Below are 24,568 nucleotides of genomic sequence, written 5' to 3'. Positions count from 1 at the left end.
AGAACAGAAAAAACACATTTCACAAATACAAATATTATTACTACGGTTTACTTAAGGGCTTATTCACACTGGAACTCAATGCTGGAAACCCGCCTTCCATGCGCAATTCCCACACAGCATTAAAAATGCAGTAGGTGTGCAATATATTGAGGGTGGCACCCCACACACAGATCGCAAACGTAGTGCGTTTTTTAAAATTAGTGAATGCATTACTTTCGGTGCAATCCAGAGCGATTTTAGCCCATTCAAATGTATAGGCTGAAAATCACACTGCAATCACACAGGAACCCAGACAGCATTCCTGTGTGATTCAGGTGTGAACCAGCCCTAAGTATTTTGTTCAACTCACAACTATTTGCCAGGTGATTTCTCTTCACTTCCTTTTAAGATATGTAGCAATTAAAAAACTCTCTGAGAAAACACAGACAGAAAAAAAAAGGTATTAGGAGGTCTGTTATTGCATTCTGTACCTCCTGGTCCCAATGACAACCGCTCACCCTATTTTCTGTACTGGTATCACAGGGACAGGAAGTGAGGGAAATATTTCCAGTGGGGTCCCTCTCAACTCTTAAAAACAACTCTTTCCCACGACACCCAAAACCAAAAAAAAATAAAAATTTCTGGAGTTAGTCTTTTAAGTGAAATTTGGTCTATTTTTTTAATGTTTGTGGGTTTCATAAACCTTGTAAATCTTTTATACATTTATATTTCATTATGTGTATATAATCTTTAATTTAAACAAACATTTAAAGCAGGGAGCTTCCGTATTTTTTTAGGATGTAAAACATGCTTCCCCCCCAACTGCCGCTCTCTAGACAGAAATTCTTACTTGCTCACATGAGCCAGAAGAAAGAGGGAGGGGGTTCTTCCTTTTACTTCATTCTGCTGCGTGTTTTCAGTAGTTTAATGAAAACACTGGGCTTTTCAATTAGGCCTTTAACATATTAGGACACATTGCTAGAATTTACAATAAGCTGCTCTCCCATCTCTCCCTCTTGAAAGAGAGAGAAAGAGCGAGCGAGATTGCCTGCTAAATCAGTGAGTGAGAATGTGTGCCTCCTGCTAATCACAGAGAGATTAAAGCACATCTAAATCCAAAAACTAAAATGTAATATATTGCAGCTTAGCATTCCTTCAATGTGGTGGCTGCATTTCACCTGGTAATCAGGCCAATAACACACTTGCTGTGTTAGGATGTCTCGTTTATCTGTGGAGGAGCAATGGAGACACCCTTGGACAGAAACACTGTTTGGATAGGGTAGTGTTAGATGGACCAACAGATTTAGATGGACTTTACATAAGTGATTAACAAAGTACAACCAATCTCCAGCTAGCACCTTTTAAGCAGGTGCAGAAACCATTTATTTTTCCTTTGGGATAAATGAATAAAAAAATGACCATTGTAAACAACCCTGTTAATGCTACATAGTTTGTTTCAATCCTCCACTTTTGCTGCATAGTTTGGTTTGTTAAAGGAAGTTGACTAATAACAGCATGATTAACGGGTAATAAACTAAGTTACAGGGGACCAAAAAAAACAATGAATGCTTTGTTAAACTGGAATTATACTCACCTCCAATCCCACGATGCGCTGTGCCGGAGATCCCTGCCTGGCTGCTGACATCTGTCATTGGACGGGCCGGGGGTGACGTCACTCGTGCACATGCGCGGCAGTTCCATCAAACTCGGTATTGCCAAATTTTTATATTGAGCTGCGCCTGCATGACTCACTGTACAGGGGTGGACAGGCAGATAGGTAGCTTTAATGCAGAACAGAAAAAGCATGTCTCTTCTGCATTAAAAATCCTGACTATCCAAACATTTATTTTTTTTACCTAAAGTTCCACTTTAATGCTAGTGACAGACTGCATCATATGTGTCATTTTTTATTTTGCCTTTAGTACCACTTTAAGAGAGCAAGCACGTGCTGCACGTAACTCCTGAATCTGAGTATAACAGATAATACTAGCAGAAAATAACCTGGCAAATTAACCACTTGACATATGACGTCCTCCCAGAATGCCCCCTCCCAGAATGCCCCCAGCGACACGCACCCAGCAATCTCCATGATCGCTGTGTCCTACAAACACAGCTGATCACGTGATGTGGTAAAAGGCCAATCACAGTAGCCTTTTACCACGTGATCTGCTGTGTCCAATGACACAGCAGATCACTGGGTAAATGCAGTTGCCGGTTGTCAGCTGCACTTTCCTTACGCTGTACTGCCGATAACCGGCAATTGTCAGAAAACAGATCGCACTGATGATCAGTGACCTGATGATCAGTGACCTGATGATCAGTGCCCAGAACCCACCTGTGCCCAGCAGTGTCACCCATCTGTGCCATCGGTGCCACCCACCTGTGCCCAGTAGTGCCACCCACCAGTGCCCTCCATCAGTACCACCCAGCAGTGCTGCCCAACAGTGCCGCCTATCAGTGCAGCATCAGTGCCAGTTCATCAGTGCTGTCTCATCAATGCAGTGAAGGAGAAAAATTACCTGTTTGCAAAATTGTATAATAGAAACAAAGCTTGGCCTGGGCAGGAAGGGGGTATAAGTGCCCGGTAGGCTAGTGGTTAAAGTGTTACTAAACCCACAACAGTAAAATCAGTCTGTATATGCAGTAAAGCATGCTTGTTATACTCACTGTGGAACCTAAGGAGTTAATCCTCTGCATTGTGTAAAAAGGATGTTTGATTCTGACTTCTCTGATCCTCCCATTTTTCTACTGTCCCCAATCTATCTGCTGATAAAACAGATCCTTGGGTGCAAGCTGCTAATACTCAGTTTGGTGTTTATTGCTAAAGGGTTTTTTTTTTTTCTTGGGAGAGTGCATGTGATCAGCACAGGGCCAATCAGTACTGACCAGACAGAGGTCAGGGGTTATGCAACCTCATGGGCAATCAGGGGAGAATGAAAACTCCTACAAGCTTTAACCAGTGCTCTATTGGACACTGATAGAAGTCACAAGACTGCTCTAACTGCTGATAAAAGGTATTTAGAAGTTTATATTTACTAAAATAATTGCATTTCCATGTTCTGTGTACAGTGGGAGACCAGATATAGTGAATGCAGGCTCCTGGGATTAGTAACACTGTAATGTGTCAGGTTTGCACCTATTGGAGCAGCAGATCGTTACCTTTTTCCGTGGTCTTAGTTTTTCCCTCCAGTCTTTCAGTTCTTGGGCATGTTCTTCATCTAATTCCTTCAGCTTTTGTGTTTCATGTTCTATTAATAGGTGGCATTTTTCATTCTAAAATGTGAAATCAAGTGGCAATAGTTTAATAGCATAAAAGAGGCAGCATGGTACACGGTGCTAAACTAAAAAGTACCAAAAATTATATTTAAGCCACAAAATACACACTTTACACAGTAAGGAGGCTATGCTTTAAATAATAATTATAAAGGTTTTGGTACATTTTTATTTTATTAAGTGTTCTTGCATGGTAAGACCACTTACTGTTATCTCACATATATATTATTATTATAGCCAAATTTACCACCCTAACTCCTCCCACAGTTTTTACACTACATAGACAGTAATATACCGAAACGTGCGGATTGTTCCCGATTGGTGTGCTATTACTTTGTGGAACGTTTCGCCGAATGGTTCACGATATATCGTCGTTTTTGTGGTGAAATTGGTCCTATAGGAATGAATGGCGGAATGTTCAAAACTAGAGTAGGAGCTGACAAAAGCTAGAGTGTGAGCTGAAAAATCAGGACATGATTTCTAAACTGACATCACTCCCTCATTTTCAGGCCCATCTACACAAATCTTATATCAAAACGTTCAGCTATCCCTGCTGCCACTACAAATGTCCATGGCTAAGCCATAGTCCTGATAGGTTTCACAATATGACCATTTGTTTGCAACTCACGCCGCCCATTGACATTCATTGAAACTCCACTCTAGCCACCTCAAACTTGAAGGGCAATTTCTAAACTGCGACTGTGCCTTCATTTTTAATATTTCAGAGACATACTATTCATCAAAATGTAGGTCTGGGTCTTGTGATTCTCACAATATAAAGCTATTCAGTGTAGGATTTATAATTTTTAAACTACAACTGTTTGAAGATGGCAACCACCAGTGAAGTGAGCAAGTTGGAGCAGTTTGTTTTTAAAAGCTCTTCTCTGCCCTTGCTGTAGAGTGAGTTGCCATAGGAACCCAGGTGTGTGAGCAGGCAGCAAAGTGACAAAAGCTAGAGTGTGAGCTGAAAAATAAAAGTTGAAATGCATTTCTCACTCTATCAAGCTTGCCATGTGCACTTTTTAAATTTGATCATTCAATTGGTTAGTGTAATGTTTACTATCTTTACTCACTCCAAACACTCCACACAGTTACTCTGCCCACTCCATAAAGTTACTCTGCCCAGTCCAACCTTTTCACAGTTACTCCAGCCACTCCAACCACACAAGTTACTCACCCAGCCACTCCACCCAGTTACTCCGCCCACTCCAGTTGTAGACTACCGGTGGAGGCAAGAACATGTCACACAATTTCCCCAGAAATTGTAGCTTTTCTAGTTTCCTAAATTAATCTTTTATATAAAATTCTTATTGTTCCATAAAATCTTTATTATTCAAATAAGCATTTAACACAAGTTGCTTCCTGCCCCGAAGCAGAATTTCCTATTTTTAGCCCTGAGCACATGTAAAAAGCATACAAAATTACTATAAATTTCCTTTAATAACTAGCTTTTTATGTCAAAAACATCAGTTAGCTCACTTGTGTGTTTCTTCAGCACCCATGAAATAATGTTTAGGTCATCTACACTGATGACCTGAAATTGATCTCTACAGTTAGTTGTGACATAGTGGCTAAATGTTTGAATATGTTTAAATGTTAGCTGTGCAAACAAATGTGTGAAGAGAAGATACAAAGTTGGTTTATAGAAAGGAAGAGTTTATGGTGGGTGACTTTCAGACGTAGTCTAAAGAAAAGTTATAAGGCCAGGGCATGACATGGAGTCCCCATATCAGCAGCCTGAAAAGTGCTGTCACCTTCCCTAAGCTGAGCTGCCCATAAAGCACAGTAGAAACGGCTGAATCACAAGTATCTTAATTAGGGCCTTTTCCAAAAAAACTTTAAATCTTCAGATGTGTTTTACATTCCCCATACAAGTCATTGGGAATGAAATATCCACTGGAAGCAGGGCAAATGCACCTTTAAATTAATTCTGAATGATCTCAGAAGTATCTTAAGCGGATATCAAACTGAGGCTACCCTCACAAGCCCTTTAAAATATATCAACCCAAAATTTCATATTCCTAATATGTGCCTGTTGCACCATATACATGTAAGAAAACGTATCCTGTTCTCTTTGTATTGCGTTCTTTGTGTGAAATCATTGGTGTTCTTGCCAGTTACTTTGCTCTTTTATTAAAAACTGACCATACTAGGCATGAGAGCACAGCATGATCAGTTTTCTGGCTGCACTTAGAAATGTGCCTGTTCTCCTCCAATGATCAGATCTGTGCTGATACAGGAAAGTCTCAGGTATACTCCACCTTCAATTTTGATTTTTACCTACTAGCTGTCAATAAAAACAAGTAAACGTCATTCTATCCCCCAATCTATATTGCTCATTTATAGGGATATACCACTATGTGCCCTGCTGCCGTTAATCATCAGGCAAGACCTACACCAGAGATTCCCAGTACATAGTTCTAACCTGTAGCTGTTGCAGCTCCCGGATGTTGGCATCACATTGAAGCTGCAAATCTCGCATTTGGTTTTCATGTTTCTGGTGTTGAGCCAATCTCTCGTTCTTTTGTCGCTTGTCTTCTTGGACGGCAAACTAGAAATATTAGGAAAAATATTTTTTAAAAAATATTTAGGACCTTAGAAATTACTTTAACATTACAATGAGCTAAAATTAACATAATTTCATTAATAAACTTCATTGTTCATGTACAACAGCTAAAATCATCAAATGATAGTTAATGCTTTCATCACTGAAGAAAAACAATGAAAAAATAAGCAGAATGGTGGTTTATGTCAGGCCTTGCAAACTAGAAGTTAGGTCAGTGGTCTCCAAACTGTGGACAACAGGCTAGACGCGGCCCTTTGCAGGCCTTGATGAGGCCCTTGGGGCACGAATTCTCCCACTGACACCAACGATGGGGCACTATTCCTACAAACTGACACTAACTATGGGGAAGTGTGCCTCCCTCTGACACCAGCGATGTGGCATTATTTCTGCCACTGATGCCAATGATGAGGCACTATTGCTCCCACTAATACCAATGATGGGGCACTATTCCTCCCACTGACATCAGTGATGGGGCACTATTCCTTCCACTGACACCAATAGTTCATTATTCCTCCCACTGGCATCAATGATGAGGCACAATTTCTTCCACTGACACCAATGACAGGGCACTATTCTTCTCATCAATATCAATGGTGAGGCTCTATTCCTCCACCTAATGACCACGTGCTAGGTAATTTTCTTAGGAGAGAAATGTTACTTCCACTGGCAACCAAGCCTGATGCATGGTTTATTTCCAATGACACTGGGGCATTTTCTACTCCCACTGGCCACAGTCTGGCCCCCCCCCTAAAGTCTGAAGGACAGTAATCTGGCCCTTTGTTTAGAAAGTTTGGAGACCCCTGGGCTAGGTCCTCATTTTCCTTCAGGAATCCTATCTGCAATGTGTTTGTATTACCCAAAGGAGATGCACACAGAGAAAACCTACAGTTTATTCCATAACCCAAACAAAAACTGGTAGGTTAGTTGGATTCTCCCCAAACTGCCCCTAATACATCTATTGTGGGACTTTTACAATATGAAATTCTATGTAAATATAGACAATAAAGAAAAGTAAACTTACATTTGCCCTTATTGCACATAAAATGAAGGCCAGTAAAAACACCAACAAAGAATATCTGGGAAAAACAGTATCGTTGCAATCTGCCCATCCTTTATTGACTGGGTCCAGGGCAATGACTCAGGGCTGAAGGAGCATACTCAGTACTTTTCAACCTTCTCTTTACTCCATAGAATTGGGAAAAACAAACCAATCTCCTCACAGAGTGATTTTCCAACATATTAGAAAATGTGCAATAAGAGCACCTCTGAAGGGCTCATGATTAACCATAGGCAAGTCAGATGCTTCTCAGTTGAGGGAATCACTTGTATTGCCTGGTTCTGTCATAGAAGTGTCAATATATTCTTAAAATGTCCCTAGTAGTGACTCCTGGTTTCACAGACAACTAACAATGTGCAAACAGCTTTACCTGTTTAATCTTCTCCCTGTCCTGCTCTGGAGATCCAGATGAATTAATCCTCAGACTTTTCTTAAACATAGCCATACGAGTCTTGGCATCACTTCGTTGAATTTTTGGCAGCCGTGCCCTCTCCTGAGTTTGCTTATTTTTTAGTTCTTCTATTAGTCGCTGGTTATATCTTTGCATTTGCTCCATTTCCTGCAGATGACAACATAATAAGTAGAATATGATCCTAGATAACCACCTCTAACGAAAGCAGACAGATTCAAAAGTCACCCCAAAAGTAATATAATCTAAGAACACGTTATTTGAGGCTTTAGTACTACGAGCTAACCTGATAAGTTTTTAAGTCCACCACATCTGTACAATTACTTTTCTTTGCTGTACTTCAACCCTCCTTGCCCCCTGTAAGTTAGAACCTTCCTGGAAAATGTACAGCCTTATTGCAGAAATCCTTTCTGGAAATGACTGTGCATTAACTCACCAATTATATGGATGCGTTGAAGTTCTACACCTAATACGGTATGCAGCCCTATTTGAGTCCAAATGAGGTTACTAAGCAGCACCAGAGAAGATTTCCACACAGAGGTGGTAACCTTGTAAGGGGCCACCATAATTACATAAAGGTAAGTAAACACCTGAGCAGGAGGGTCTAGCTTAAGTTAGGTAAGGGGGGCTATAGAGAGTTTTTTTTTTAAAAGGTAAATCTGCCCTTTAAAAATGTTTTATTAACACAAAACTATATTATTGTATTAAATCTGCTTGAAGTTCAGCCTCAATTACATGGATTGTCAGGTTCACTATGTTTCTACTAATTTCCTGTACCCTTGTTTTGGCTCTGCAGCTACAAGTTCTCACAAGTGGGTAGTTGGCAGGACAAAAAGCATGGCTATATTAAAACTGACAGCAGTTAAAGTATAAAGGGTGTAGCAGATATTCTGTGGATTCTTATCATGCTTTGTGATATTGTTCATAGAGTTGGTGTTGTGTTAACCTTTTCCAACCTGTGGCTTTCCATCTGCTGTTAAATTATATGGGCAGAAATGCCCTGATACTCTGTCTTGTACATAATATTTAAGTTTTGCATTGCACGGCTTGCCCGAAGTTGTAGTTTTACACCAGTTTAGAAAGACATGAACAATCTACAAGTCATCAGAGCTACAACAGGACCAAATATACACACTTAGAGGGTGTAGGAAAGAAAGCTTTTACATTTGAATCTCTGGACTCCAGACACGTGCATCCTGGGATGTACAACATTAAAGAGATACTAAAGGCTTTTTAAAAATAATTTTAAAATAACAAACATGTTATACTTACCTCCTCTGTGCAATGGTTTTGCATACAGCAGCCCTGATCCTTCTCTTCTCAGGTTCCCCGCTGGCACTTCTGGCTCCTCCCGCCTGAGCAGTGCCCTAATAGTAATTTGCTTGCTTTGGGGCACTGGTATGTGCTTGCTCCTGAGCCCCGCTCTCTGCATCCATAAGACACAGCAGAGAGGGACTTGGGCCCGATCCCTAGCTCCCTCCTCACAGGCTGTGACTGACAGTAGTAGGAGCCAATGGCTCCTTCTGCTGTCTCTCAGCCAATGAGAAGGGAAAGGCGCGTCTCCTGTGCACATCGCTGGACCGAGATCGGGCTCAGGTGAGTATTAGAGGGGCTGGGGGGCCACTACATACAGAAGGTTTTTTCTTTTTACCTTCATGCATAGAATGCATGAAGGTAAAAACCCTTAATCCTTTAGAACCACTTTAAGGATACGTGCCCAGACTGACCACTCATTACTAGTAAGAAAATAACCTATGAACTGGAATTTCATAATAAGGTTTAAGTGATTGAAGCAGAAAATGAGCTTAAATAAAAAGATCCCAACAGCTTTAGTCACATAACCTACCTGCAATGATGTATGTCCTAAGCTGTGCAGGCCAGCTGGATCCCGGAGAATATTTCACTACAGGGATGAATGTGATCTCTCTGAACTTCCAGTGCTGCAATGGCTTATAGCTTTAGGACTTCTGACAGAACAGCAGTACAAATGGTCCAACGGGGACATGCCCCCTCCTTCCTCCTCTCTTGTAGAAAAGTTCTTTCACGGTTTACATTACTTGTAACACAATCTGTAAATGGGAGAGAGTATCCTATGACTGATCAGACTCTCTCCCCATTCACAGATCATGTTACAAGCAGTGTAATCAGTGAAAACACTTTTCTCAATAGAAGAGGACAAAGGAGGGGGCGTGTTCACCTGTGTTCTGCCTATAGCTCTGACAGGAAGAGGACTGCACATCCTTGAGGTGAAGATTCTTCCTACACCCAGCTGCCTGAACAACTTGAGCCATCCTTCATTCAGGTAAGCAATGTGACTAAAGCTGTGAGGAGTTTTTATTTAAGCTAAACTTCAGCTTTAAAAAGTTCTTATTTCTACAGGAGTAGCAAGCAGTAACAAAACCCAGCATATTGAGCTTGGCAAGGATAAATGTTACAATATCACATTATTGTCCCTACCCTCTGTCAGCTCACCCATTTTTGACAGTAAAAAAAAAGACCTTTATTTGACAACATTAAATTAAATAAATAATAATATATAATTAAATTATTTAACGTTTGGCAACCCATACATTTTAAATATGCATGACTTCACACATGCTGGGGATGTAATGTAGCAAATGTTCAGTTAGGCCTCATGCAAATGGGCTAAGAATTTATGCTCCAAATATGCCGGATTTTTTTTCTGCCAGAACTTGGCTGAAAATATGGCACTATTGTTGTGTATGTCACTATTATTATTATTATACAGGATTTATATAGCGCCAACAGTTTGCTCAGCGCTTTACAATATAATAGCAGACAATACAGCAACAATACAGTTCAATACAAGAGGGATAGGAGGGACCTGCTCCTTGGAGCTTACAATCTAGGAACTAAGCATAAATTCTATATTCTGGTCATTAGAATGCATTTAAGCTCTTATTATGCTCATGAGCTCCTCTCTGAATGCAGCTTTGGTGCAATTTGTATGCCTCTAAATGCTGCTCTTCACAAAATGATCTAAACACCTGCTGTGCATGGCGACATCAGCTAACACAGAACTGCATTTAGAGGCATTGAAAAAAAATGCCAGATTCCTATAACAGCCTTAAGCAGGTCACAGACAGGCAGATGTCACAAAAGGATGGGTAGCAAGCCATCAATAGCAGCACAACAATCTTCTCTCCAACCTGGCTGACATATGTGTGAAACAGTCAGCAGCCAGCTGCTCTAAGGTTCTCTAACCTGCAGAAATGCATATGTGAAAAGGAGTTCCTTTGAAATTTCATTCATCAGTCTGGTCATTCACTCCAGCACTTCACAGCGTCCCAATTGTTCTAAGCTATGATGTTTCTAATGGCCCTCCTAAAGTGGTTTAAAACCTTCTGTGTGCTGCTCCCCTGCAGCCCCCACTAAATACATACCTGAGCCCGATCCTGTTCCATCGATGTGCACAAATCCGAGGCTCCCTCGCTCAGTGGCTCAGATACAGCAGCAGGAGCGAGCATGTATGAATGCCCCCATAGCAAGCAGCTTGCTACGAGGGAACACGCCGGGGGAGCCTGGAGCGCTGGAGGAGGAACCCAGAAGAAGCGGATTGGGGCTTCTATGTGCAAAAACAGAAGCAGGTATTGTATAACATGTATATTTTAAGAAAATTAAAAAAATAAGCTTTGCAATCACTTTAAAGCATTCACTAAGTATTTTCTTTGAGACAGATGATAGCTCCACTAAATGTAGTCAAGAGCCACATGTTGCAGAAGACAACAACTGATCCAAACTATTTAGCAACACAGGCTATCATCTCAGCTAAGGGCTCAGGACTTGATTTCAAAAGCTATTGGTGTCCTCAGACTGCTGGAGATAACCCCAGCTGACCATCTGTTTGTGGAAAGTGGGTAAAAAAAAGAGAGGGGGGAATCCAGTAGACTAATCATAAGATTTGACGTATTTTATAAACTGTCCAGTAATTGGGTTACCTGTTTATTTGTATCCCTAAAGCTACATGGTAATACAATTGTAGCATTTGAGTTTCATAGATATGCTATACCTTCTCGTGTCTTTTCAGTAGTTGGTGTCTCTGCATGAAATACTGATCCTTTAGTTGCTGTTTCAGCAGCTGGTGCTTTTCTTGCAGATGACGTTCTTCAAGCTCCCAAATTGCAGCTTCCCGTGCTGTAACAAACATTTTTAACATTCAGACCAAAATGACAGGTAATGAAAGGTCTAGATTATTGTCAGGTTGTAGGGTGTATTTTATTGATCTGTATGATATGTACCTCTCAGGAGCTGCTGCTTATGATTCAAGCACTCTCGCTCTATGTTGGCCAGCTCCATCTTCTGCTGGTGAATAATCTTCTTCAGGGATCCATCCAACTCCTGTTGCTGCTTCATTACAAACTCTTGTTCCTATCAAGGCATTTTTAAAGTTACTTCCAGAACTATTTTACAGAGAGCCACAATCAGTTATCAGTCAGGGGTTTCTGAAATGTATTTAACCAATGCAATTAGCACATGTGCTGTACACACACATCTCAAAACTACTGCTTATGTCATAGCAACAGTTACTCTTAAAAATCAGCATAAATTGGAAATACATCAAACTCAGACAAACAATTTGGTAAATTGTGAGTATTTCTATATTATGTTGGCGTTTGTGAACATTTAAAGGATTTTAGTATTCCCACTGACTACATCACATTCTTAACCACTTGCCTACCAGGCACTTATACCCCCTTCCTTACCAGGCCAATTTTCAGCTTTCAGCGCTGCCGCACTTTGATTGACAATTGCGTGGTCATGCAACATTGTACCCATATGAAATTTTGATCATTTTTTTCTCACAAATAGAGCTTTCTTTTGGTGGTATTTAATCGCCACTGGGCGCTTTACTTTTTGCGCTATAAATTAAAAAAAGTGCAAAAAATTTGAAAAAAAAAAAAAAAGTTTATTTGTTTCTTTTATAAAATTTTTCAAACAGGTATTTTTTCTCCTTCACTGATTTGCGTTGATGAGGCGGCACTGATGGGCACTGATAGGCGGCACTGATGGGCACTGATAGGCAGCACTAAAGGGCACTGATAGGCAGTACTAATGAGGTGGCACGGATAGGCGGCACTGATAGACAGCACTAATTAGGGGGCACTGATATGCAGCACTGATAGGCGGCACTGATAGGCGGCACTGATGATGGTTACTGATAGACGGCACTGACTGGCATCACTTCTGGGCACTGACTGGCGGCACTGACTGGCACAACCCCTGGGCACTGACTGGTGGCACTGACTGGCAGCACTGGTGGGTGGCACTGGTGGACAGCACTGGTGGGTGGGCACAGGTGGGTGGCACTGGTGGGCACAGGTGGGTGGCGCTGGTGGGCACAGGTGGGCACATGTAGGTGGCACTGCTGGGCACAGGTAGGTGGCACTGCAGAGTGGCACAGGTGGGGGCACTGCTGGGCACAGGTGGGGGCACTGCTGGGCACAGGTGGGGGCACTGCTGGGAATGGGTGGGCGGGGCTAGTGGGCGCACAGCTGATCGGAACTTGCGGGGGTCACTGCTGGGCACCGATCATCAGGGCACTGATCATCAGTGCCCTGATGATCGGTGCCGATCCCCGCTCTGACAACTGCCGGTTCTCGGCAGTACTTTCCTCACGATCTGACAGCGTGAGGAAAGTGCAGCCGAGAACCGGCACTTGCATTTTCCTGTGATCAGCGTGTCATTGAACACCGCTGATCACGTGGTAAAAGGCCGGTGGGATCGGCCTTTCACCACATCTCGTGATCAGCTGTGTCCGTAGGACACAGCGATCACGGAGATCGCCGGGTGCGCGTCCCCTGGGGCGCGCAGGAGAGCGCGTTCTGGGAGGACGTCATATGACGTCCACTCAGAACTGGCCGGCCGCGGTGAAGCCGTCATTCGGCTATGCGCGGTCGGCAAGTGGTTAAGGACAGCACTACAGTACCCAGCACAAGAAAGATAGGACACCTTCAAATATATCCACATACAGCAAGGTCAATTCACACAAAGTAATCATCTACAGAGTCACTGATTAAAGGGTCCCACCTCGTGACATACATACAGTTAAGTGATTTTCAGCTGCTGTCATAACTCCTATATAATCCCTATTACACTGCCATTCACTGTCATAAAGCATTGCAGTTCCAAGTTATGTACTAAGCCTGTCAAATGTTAATCGGGACAGCAGATCAAAAGGCTAATTGAATTTGTAATCTCTCAAATTTAGTACCTGTATTTTGATCACTGGACAGGAATATTAATTTTGAATATGTTGGTTAAAATGCTGCAGTATTCAAATTAATTCTGAGCCATTTCAAGAATTTAGAGAAAAAAGGTAAAATAGGACTCCCCAGCATAACAACCAAGCAGGAGTACAATCTTGCCTGCAGTGCTAATGCAACAGATCGAACCTTGCTATTGACAGCAGCTCTGCTTTATCTTGCTCTGCATTTATGTACATTCATTGGTACATGTTAATCACTGCAAGCATTCATGACAAAGTGGAACACATTTCTCAGTGACTAAGCTTAGAGCACTGCATAGACCTCAAGGATAGATTAATATCTTAAAGAGTTTTGTTACCTTTTACAAGAAAGAACAAAGTATTTTAAAAGCAAACAGAAATGCACAGCAAATGTAAATCCATTTAATCTATTTTTATATAAAAATGTTTAATATTTAAGTGAATGGAAAGGAAACAAACAATAGCACTGACTTTACCAGCATGACGTCTAATCAGCAGAAATGTCAGACCAGAATAATTACGAACCAAGAACCAAGCTAGCTGCTCTCAAAAGATCCACCCCACGCATTGCACTACGTAGCATGACAATATTAAGTAAATGCAATTCCTTTATAGCACCAGCATGAATAATTCACCCAAGCAGATTTTATTATAGCTCCTACTCAGAAAGCTTGTTGGGTGCCAAATTATTATTCTGGGGAATGCTCAAAATTATGAACTTGTAACAATGCTGGGAAATAAGTGTGCCAAATCAGTAGCATGAAAATATGTACAGTATATCCGAAAGGGATTTTGTTAGGAAATATTGTAAACTAAACGTTATTACTTAATACATCTCATTAACATTTTACCTACTTTATGAATGATGAGAACATATTTTGTACATATGCTCTACCCAAGCATCAGCAAGGAAAAGAAGCCTCATGATTTCTTAGGTTTTGTTTTTTTAAGATCAGACCTTCCCATTTAATTAATATTTCAACACATGCTATATATCGCCACAGCAATTGTTGGGAATCCAGTCTCACAAGTCTGTTGAATAGACGTAAAAAAATACAAAGATGAAGGGACAGGAGCAGACTTCATGGTTATCTCCACCCAAAGATCTAAACTAATTTGGGTAGAGTATAAATCACCTGCCTAAAAAGCAAACGTCTTAAGGAAGCCTTAAGCCTGGCACACACTATGAGTTTATTTTTTCCGTTCAGCCCAGCAGGCAGAACAAAAAAAAAGGGGGGGGGGGGGGGAGGCGCACAAGGAGGTCTCTGTACTATGAGAGAGTTATTGTGTTCTATCAGGGGGACTGCCCACCTGCCCACCAGAACACACCAATCAGCGCTTGCAGCTAATGGCTGATCGGATGTAAACCGGCAGATGTTTTTCTAGCATGCCCCTTCGTCAGAAGTCGAATGTTCAGATGGCTTCTGTCTGACAGGCTGCTGTACACAAGGGCCAAATTCAACAGGAATTGGCTGCTATTCAGCACGTGTACCAGGCTTTATAGACAGCCACATTTCGTAACAGAATGCTATGAATCTGTTATTTACACAGGTGATTTAACTATATTTTTTGTTTGGATGGAGACTTTAAAAGAACTGCTGCACTGAAAAAGATGGTGCAACAGTAAAAAAACAATATTAAACCCCAAGAATTGTATTTTGAAGTCACTGAACACAATTCTTTCCCTTAGCAACAGCTGCCCTAGAAAATTCCCCATGATCCTAACTGAACACACACATGCGAGAGTCAAACTGCAAACCTAAAAACAGCATTGCTCAAGCAGAAGACTTACATCCTGCATTTGGGCGTTGAATAGAGTGCATGATGACAACTGAAAAGATTGAATCATAACCTGGGCAACACCCTGCAGATCAGAATACAATACAGCCACAACATGAGAGGCAGACTAAAAGCAACAGATGACATTTATCCTTTAGAGAGGGTAAGTGGATGCAATACAAAGTTGTAGCACCTAGGGTGCTCAACTAAGGGTCAGCAAGTACAGAAAACTGTAGGAATTTGCCATATGTGCATTGGAAGGTCTAGACAATAAAAAGCACCACAGTGGAAATACCCAATTAATTATTGGCTCCTTTGCACCAACGCCAGAGCTTACCTGTTGACATTTCTGCCCTACTTCCCGAGTCAGAGGAAGTGATTGAATATTGGAAGGAAATTAGAGTGTTTTCTCAAATTTCTCAGCATACTGCAAGATGGGGCAAGATAGTTTATGCCCGCTCCCACCCCAGAAGGTATTGAGAAGAAGGGAACAAAGTGACTAATTTCTACCATGGCAGGACCACATTAATACCCACCGATCAGCCTCATCAAATGTCTCAGGGATCTTGAAGCACATTATCAATGATCCAGTCACTGGAGCCATTGCCTATTGAATTCATATTTTTCCCCATTTTGATAATGGCACCAAAATACCCATCCCTGCATTTACCATTATTACCAAAAGATCAAATCCAGCAATACCAGAAACATGCCAAAAGAACACTTCATTAATTCAAAAGTGTAAGTTTGTGACACATTCAATAACACAAAGATTACTATAAGTTACTATTGTGCTTTAGTAAACAATACCAGTTACCTGTGAAAAGATTCAGGACTTTGGTTTCAACTATGAGAAGGCAAACCTGTGACTTGAAGGAAAATACCAAACCATACCATTCCTCTTGCAGGTGTTGTATTTTTTATCTAGTAATCTAGTATGGCACATGTTGTTTAGTGATTAAGAATCAGTTGGATTAGTTGGACATGACAATGTTAGTGGACAGACATGTTTATTGGCCACTACAGAATCAGAAAAATGTTAGATGGCTTCTCTGGATTTAGTAGCACAAAGCATATGCTGTTACCTGAGTGTGCTGCCATTGTGCAAGTTCCTCTTTCTTGCGTTTCAAAAGGTCTTTTCGCTGCTCTTTAGGTGCTTTCTCCACGTCATTAATTACCTGGTATGAGCATGCAGAAGGTGGGGAAATATGACCATTTTTCTAGAGCAAGCGCATGAGGCAGAGTAAAGCCACACCACCATGTGACAGATGCCTGCGAAGTGGGTTACATGTCAAGTGAAAGAAGGGTGCATGATGTTAAGTCAATGACCGATGTGAATTTGTTATATGTACCTACATGCATCTTCATTTTCCTAATGCTTCAAAAACAGGCTTCCTTCGTTCATGTAAGTGATCAGGCCATCTTAAAATGACATCTCACAAGTGGATAAATGCTGGTGAACTGAATCATCCTCTCGTTTTGTGCAATTAAGAGTGAAAAGACTTTAGCTAAAAGATCTTGCCACTAATAGTTTCCAGCTGCAGGTGCCATCACTGGGGGATAGGCTCCTATTCCTGACATCCTATTCATTCTTTTGACATTATGAAGAATGCTGTGGCAGGAATGAGATGCTCTATGAGACAATAGGAGTCAGGCACCATGGTGGGAGTGGGGGAAGGGAGCAATCAACTGCAGCTATGAACCAAGCTTCAGCTCCAAATTACCCTACAACTAAAATAACAGTTTTCTGTGGACTGGCTCATTAGCTAGAAGTTGATCACAATGACACAGTATGGTCATTTATATCTTAAATATGTTGAAACAGAATGTCTAGATATAAAGTACCTCTGTGCTACTCATCAAGCCGCACTAATAAGAACTAATACAAAAATAATGGTTTTGTCCATGGTTAAATAAATAAAAAAATATTAAATATGGTTATGCTTTTCCTTACTAGCTTTAAAATGCAATCAAAATATTACGAACGTATATTGGTATAATCATAGCCAATTCAGCACTGCAAAAATATCAGTACATTCTAAACTGAAAGTCACATGGAGGTCTGCTTAACCTACAGCAGTGCTGTTGTACAGTTCTACAATAACAGACTTGGATGTGGGTCCCATTAATGGTAAAAGTATACATTTTATATGTTTGTAAAATCTCATAACTGTTGGTTTGAGTGTCCAGAATAGTGGTAATGTAGGGTCAGTTTGTGCATGTGAGGTTTGTGATGTGAAGAAACCCATATACCAAGAAAGAACTCAGAGCAAAGCTGCAGAACGTTGAGGAGAAAAAAAAAAAGCTCTCTACATCGTATAATAAAAGAAAATTCTATTGACCGAGATAGGTTTAGTTAGTAAAAAATAGAAATATACCTGTGTGCACAAAGTTTAACACTAGTGATGCAATCCGCACAAAAATGAACTACGTATAACATTTGGACATACTAAAATCTTTCACCTTCACATAGTAGCCCATTCAGCCTATGTAGGCTCACATTCTAACTACATTGTCTGAACAATTATCTGTGTTATGGCCATCCAAAATCAACATATTCACTGAAATATATAATGAGGGAGGATTTAAATGCATGACTTGCTAAATGATTAATGCACAACAAGGTGCGTCAAGAAAGCCTGTAGGTTTATAAACTCAAGGTTTTATATTTTATTATTTTTTAAGATAGACATAGACCTTAATGTGACTCTGTTGCCAGCTAAGAAAAGTAAAACTAAATAAAATCACTTTAAAAAACTGTATGCAAAAGAGGTTTTTTTAATACATACCAGTGCCGCTACTTATACCACCATTCTCTTTGGCATTTTCTGTACGAATAATCTTCTGCACCCAACACTTCCTAAAAGCAGATGCATTGTGCCCTGTTGTGTTTGCCGTTTCTTCTGCTGGCCCCTACATCACTTTTCTGACTTGTCATGATGTTGGGGACTGCAAGAGGAACCATAAGGTGCAGAGGATGGCCAGGCATCTGATACTCCCAAAGGTGTTGGAAGCAGAAAATTATTCAGCAGTAATGCTTGAATACAGAGGAGAATGGAGGAGGGGGCAAGGGCACGGGTAAGTATTAAAAAGACTTCTGTTCCATACAGTCTTTTTTAAATTTTTGTTACAAGATGGCAGAGTCTTTTTTAAAGCAAACCTGTGAGGACAGCAGTTTTAAAGCTGCCATTGTGAAGATGTTTTTAAAGGTGTAGGCTCCAAGAATGTTATCCTGACCTGGTGATATCTCTAGCCAGTCACTGATCTGGAATATAGCAAGTAGACATTAAAGTCTTAAAATTCTTGCAACCTGTTCTGCATGCTGGATCCAGGATCACTTGAAAGGGAAGCCAGGAAAATAATCAAAGCCCTGAAGCTTTTAAAACAAGTCAGCCATGGCAACTCCTTCTATTTCTTTACTATTCAGCAACTGTAAAATTATCCCAAATGGAAATTGCTAGAGCCAGCATAGGAAAAACTATGTGAGGTTTAAACATAATATACATACAGATGTATTCACTAAAACATCACTATAAGCAAGAAGAATGTACTACTGGTAGTAACCAATCAGAATCAAGTTACATTAGAACAGTAGAAGATGACTTCTGCTTGCTACTGGAATATGTCCTTTGTACATTTTGCTTTGCTCTAAACTATATTATATAGGTCTGATAAAATAAATAACAGTGAAGGTAAAACACTAGGCCAACTTGTACCTATAAACTGCTTTTCAATGTGCACTTTGATCTGTTAAACTTGTGCACTAGGGGACTTAGGAATGATCAGTATAAAGAGACCACTGACCATGGAACATAACACCACCTGCGTGTGTGAAACGATATCAGTATTTCAGGCCCAACCACCAAGTCAAGGGGAAAAAAAGTACTCAAAATGCAGCTCACAAAGTGGAGAGGAAGAAGAAAATGTTGTGTTATTACACAATATAAACAAACAACAGTTATATATAGATATATTGAAACTATATAACAAAATATGTATGAAAAAAACTGTATATAAAATAGTAACATTGTTCCAGGGCTGTTAATATAAAAATGGTAAATGCCCAAATATTGTATTTAAATACCTTATTTAAACAATACTTATGGCATTTATCATTACAATAATCGCTCAGCCTTCCTTACAACATCTGCTCTATTGCCTTCACCGCACAGATATTCTAAGCTTCCTCATTAGAAGAATGAGCCAAGGCCCCTTTCACAAAAAAATTTTTTTGCAGACCTGATCAGACCCTCCCATTCAGCCCTACAGACCATTTGGTGTAAACAGACTTACATCCGTTTACACCCGCCTACCTCGAATCTGATCCGGACTGCTTTAAATAAAAGGGGCCTAAGAAGGCCCCTCAATTTTCATGCAAATATGAACAGTACCAATTGCTATATAAAAGGGTTGGATAAGTAAATTGTTTTACATGCCAAAAGATTTGTAAATATAGCCAGCCTTGAGACTTACACCACATTTTATTGCCATATTTCTGGGCAGGGGACCAACTTATAACCTAGTCTAACTTAAAGATTTAGTGTTACTTCTGCACCCCACTAAAACAAGTCAGTATTATCTCCTGTGCCTAATAAATGTGGGGGTATATTAGGCAACTGGAAAGCTAGGATAGGCAATAGTGGTGCTTCTATATATACCAGGGGTGTCTAAATTATTGGACTGGCTAAGCAGCATAACAATTCCTATTAAAGCTAAAATTGTTAACACACATCAAACATATTTTGAATAGGCAGGCAGCAATTTTTCTTTAGCTGAGTAACTGAGAAGAAACATTTGAAAATTGAATTTATTGTTTAAACAATAAATCAAACTAAAGTTTAAACTTCAGTTACAGGTGTAGTCTAAAGGGCTTAGTACCCACCTTGGAAGTCTTGGGGGAGCCACAACAGATAAGTAGACCTGGGCAGCCAAATGCCAAAATAATAATGCGTCGTGATATAACTCAACATCTGGCTAGTTTTGGGTGGACTGACCCTGATAGACCAAACCCTTCTGAACATTATAGGTACTCATAACATTTTTATTTTAAATATTTGTTTTAATATACAAAATGTTCTCTCTCAATAAAACCCTTACAAGCTTAATTAACATTTAGCAAGAATGTAGAGTAACCAATATAAACCATGGATTAGCCGCCATCATGATCTTCTACTCAGAATACTGAAAACAGATATCTGATTGCTTGTTAGGGATCTCAGCACATCTGCTCTTGGTACCAGTTATGTCTCGCTGTGAAATCAGCTAGGTTTGGCGATACATACTACTGTTGTCAGCTCTCATATGAAGCCAAAACATGAACAAACTTCTCCAGTCACCAGAAGAGAAAAATCTACACTGGAGCTGAGTAATCTGTGCAGAGCAGTTTAACTGATTCAAATTTCATGGTGACAATTACAAAAGTTGAAAGAACAAATTAAATATTCTGTCCATTATGCCAGAACAGCCTTACCTCTTTCTTTTTATTTTTCAGTACACTTTGGAATTTGGAGAACTCTCTTTCCTGTTCTCCCTTGATTCGTTTTGCTTCATCTCTTAGACGAGTGGTGTGTTCTTGCTCAAGCCGTTCTATAGTCTGTTTCTGCTGTTTCTCCAGGTTCTCTATGTCCTGATCATACTGACGCTTCTTGCCCTAAAAAAACCCAAAACATTTCCTCATTTTTTTTTTTTGTAAAAGAATCACATTTACTGAATAGCAAAGCATCAATTATTATGCTATGCTACCTCAGAGGGGCTTATTTATTACAAACAGTGGGTAAGTGGGTAACCCCCCCCCCACCACCACCACCATCATCCCTGTGCTTGCCTTTTACAATTCATAAAACGCAGGTCAGTGTGGTGCCTGTGGTGTCCTTTAGGGTCCATGCAAACTAGGTGGCTGAAAAAATGCCAGAACCTCTGGCAGAAAGAACAGCATAAAAAAGCTCATAGTGGCTCATATGGCATAAGAATTTATGAAAGTCTCTGGACATTTGCTTTTAGAAGATTTTTCCCGCAAAACATTCCCTTCTGCTATTTTTTCAGTATAATCAATGTACACTTGAAAATACTAAAAAACTCCTAGACGCTGTGTATGAGCGTTTATGTGCGTAAAGCATTTTTTCTGCTTGAGGGTTGGTTCCCATCATAGAAATGCAGTCCGGATATGTTTCTGTATGCATGATTTTGACATGTTCTGGAGCATTTTTGATACCTTCTGGTTCATTTTCTCCCCTCTTTTTCTTCAACTTAAATAAGGACGTGCTTTCCGGTGCATTTTTGATGCATTTTGCTGCCTTCCAGTACAGTTCAATGCAGAAAAAATGCAGCATGTTCTACTTTTTATACTGGAAATGGAAACGCACTGAAACTGACCACACCGGTGTGAACTATGCCACTGGAAACCATGTAACCTATCAATGCATTTTTGATGCAGGAAAAAAACGCACTGGACTGCATGTGGTGTGAATTGGCCCTGAAAGCTCCTCTCAAAACTGTGGGTCTGATGTTTTTTTTTCTGCCTGAAACACATCTCTGCAAATATGCCTGTAAATTCCGTAATGTGCATGAACAAATAGACTAACATAGAGCTGCTTATACAGGCTGAAGTAAAAAAAAAAAAGCCAAAGTCTGTATAAGCAGCACTTTTTATACCCAGTGCGTATGAACCCTTAAAGTGTTGCATAATACTACAAAAAAAACATTCGGTGATTAGTGGGGAAGCAGGTCATGTTACTGCACAATCCTCTTCTGGTTGTTTCATAACTGAGCCCCAGAGTGTGCATTAAGAGCTCAACAGCTACTTGTTCATCACTTTTTGGGCCATTACAGTGTATATGTTGCTTTCATATGAAGTCATACTGGTTTCCCTACTGATAGCCAGTATGAATCTAAAGTTGAAATCACTGGAAATACAGTTCTGTATTAATATTTGTTTTGTGTAAATGTTCTGCCTCACTCATCTTGTATTTGCTGAGAGAAACAGGATACATTTAATTTAGACCAAGCTACAAAAAATAAATTGTAGGATGTACTATAGTCATTTACATGTTAAATTTGCTCTCATCTGATGGGGCAATAGCAAATGTTTAAAGATCTCAGATTTAATTTTTATTCTACAAAATTTAGAAGAAAACAGTTTTGTGAAAAGCAGTCTTCAAATCTAGTCACATACACATTTTCCCATGTATTTGGCACATCATTCCCAGGTCCTTTTTTCCATTCTTCTTGAAATATCCCTTAAAGGCGAAGCTCACCTTTTACAAAAAAATAATAAATGCACATCCTTTTGCAGGTAAAAAAAAAATGCATTTATTTTTGTTTTACTCTGCATCCTGTAAGACATTGCACCCACGCTCAGCAGATAAAGAGTGCAATGCTAGGCTCCTGCAGACACTACAGCTGTCTGCCTGTCCCATACCTCATACAAGCAGGCAATTACCAAATGGCAGAAAAGTGACTGAATGACATGGCCATGTGGGTGGAGCCCCACAAGGTCGTGTTGTTTCTAAATTCTTACAGTGGGTGCTGGGAGCGGATCCCGCGCCTGCTGTCACAGGGAGGGGGGGATTTCATTGGTTTAAGAAGATAAGAGCTATGTGGGTGGAACAAATAACATGTTCCAAAGGTGAACTTATCCTTTACAGTGAAATTGCAGCCCTGCGCTTACATTTCCAGGATCTATTAGATGCCAGGATTGGATCTGTAATATTAGGTCAGTTAATGCGGAGGTAGAGATGCTGCAAGAACTCCTGACCATGAATCCTTTCCTGCGCCACTGAAGTCATCATTGGACTGCCACAAGCCAAGAAACAGAGGAATACCCTACATCAGAAATGGCAGGACAAGGAAAGTTCCATTGTGGACTGTACCAGTTCCAGTTTAATATAGTCTGTAAAAAACACCTTGAGAAAGAACATGGGACAAGGAGGAAAAAATTCACCCTATTGTTTCCAATGACTAATGAAAGAATCAAAGTAAATGTTGGATCATTTAAAGCTACTCCCCAGGCTACTTACCTACCCCCTTCAAAGTATTTCCTAGAAATTAGCTTTACCAGAATGAAAACAGATACAGCATTTGTAAATGATAGTCATGCACACACAGCAATAGATATTATATAAATAACACTGCCATAAATCTGTTCTTACAGCTATATTCATCCCGAGAGCAATAAGAATACTTTATATTTTATATTATTTTCCTTCCTCTAAAGTCTTTCTTATAGGTTTCTTCAGAATTTAGTTATTCATATTCAGCAGTTTTATGTGAATTATTTTCTACAAAGTCTTAGAGAAGTGGTTATTCACCGTCATTTCCTGTTCAAAACGTCGGAAGATCTGTTCTCTCTGTTGCAACAATTTATTACTAAGGATTTGTTGTGCTCTCTGTTCTTCTTTCTGTAACAGCCGAAGCTCCCGCAGTTCTTGTCGCCTTGAGAAAAATAAAGCAGTGATTCATTGCTTGTTAACTCAGGAAACAGACTCTTTCAAAGACAAAGATGTATATTGTACAATTTCACTAGCTGTTCTGTGATTTGTCTCTCCTGTTCGAAGACGGTTTAAAGGCCAATAATCACTACATTTGATCAACGTGTTAAATCCAATAAAATCAGTAGGCTGCATTTAACAAAACGTCTCTGTACTTCACATCAGAACAAAAGAATCCCTACTTTGATGTAGTGGTGCAGTTCCCGTGGTTTAATCTGGATGCTGACAGCTTTAATGGGCAGTAGCATGACTATTATTAGCAGGGCCATTCATGCTGTGAAGCTCTCCAGTGGTCCTTTGACAAAAAGGAGTACTTTGGCCTTCTAGATTTCAGACGGAGCACAAGGCTAACAAACCCAAAATGCAAATTGATGTGAAGCCCAACAGCTGGCAATGCTCCTTCACGAGTTGTAGCAAACGGGGCAGGTAAGTAAGCAGGTCTAAAAACACTGAAGCAAGGCACAGCCAGAAAACTAGCATTTTTAACAAAGATGTCAGCAACTTTCATATTTATTTTCATACAGGCTTTCGTGGACCTGGTGAGTCAAAGACTGAACATACCGCTTTTTTAGTTTTTGTTTAAACTTAAGTAATGCCACATCTTACATTACAACACACATTCTCTTCTTAAAGCATACGTTCACCTATTACAAAAATAATAAATGTACATTTGTTTGCAGGTAAAAAAAGAATGTGCCTTTACTATTTTTTTGTAGGAGGCTGGAAAGCTCTGCACCCACGATCCGCAGATCGGGGGAGGGGGGGATAAAGC

The 24,568-nt window shown here is 40.2% G+C and overlaps 1 protein-coding gene across 3 annotated transcripts in view; it reads right to left on the bottom strand.

The window, feature by feature from the left end:
* The window catches only part of SLK (STE20 like kinase), a 107,340-nt gene that overhangs the window by 5,980 nt on the left and 76,792 nt on the right, over positions 1-24,568 (bottom strand). The window contains exons 11-19 of one of the 3 annotated variants that reach the window (XM_089690264.1): positions 23,617-23,740; positions 20,781-20,960; positions 16,396-16,488; positions 15,324-15,395; positions 11,544-11,673; positions 11,315-11,439; positions 7,246-7,434; positions 5,678-5,803; positions 3,139-3,252 (exon numbers count right to left, since the gene is read on the bottom strand). In XM_089690264.1, coding sequence (XP_089546390.1) covers positions 3,139-3,252; positions 5,678-5,803; positions 7,246-7,434; positions 11,315-11,439; positions 11,544-11,673; positions 15,324-15,395; positions 16,396-16,488; positions 20,781-20,960; positions 23,617-23,740 — 1,153 coding nt within the window. The remainder of the gene's footprint in view (positions 1-3,138; positions 3,253-5,677; positions 5,804-7,245; positions 7,435-11,314; positions 11,440-11,543; positions 11,674-15,323; positions 15,396-16,395; positions 16,489-20,780; positions 20,961-23,616; positions 23,741-24,568) is intronic. The other 2 variants (XM_089690265.1, XM_089690266.1) reach the window with 2 other exon arrangements.

This window comes from Staurois parvus, unplaced genomic scaffold (assembly GCF_062004578.1).
Source record: "Staurois parvus isolate SC_StPar_1 unplaced genomic scaffold, SC_StPar_1.0 ptg000525l, whole genome shotgun sequence".
NCBI lineage: Eukaryota > Metazoa > Chordata > Amphibia > Anura > Ranidae > Staurois > Staurois parvus.
The sequence above is the reverse complement of the archived record's forward strand: the minus strand, read 5'-3'. Positions and strand labels throughout refer to the sequence as shown.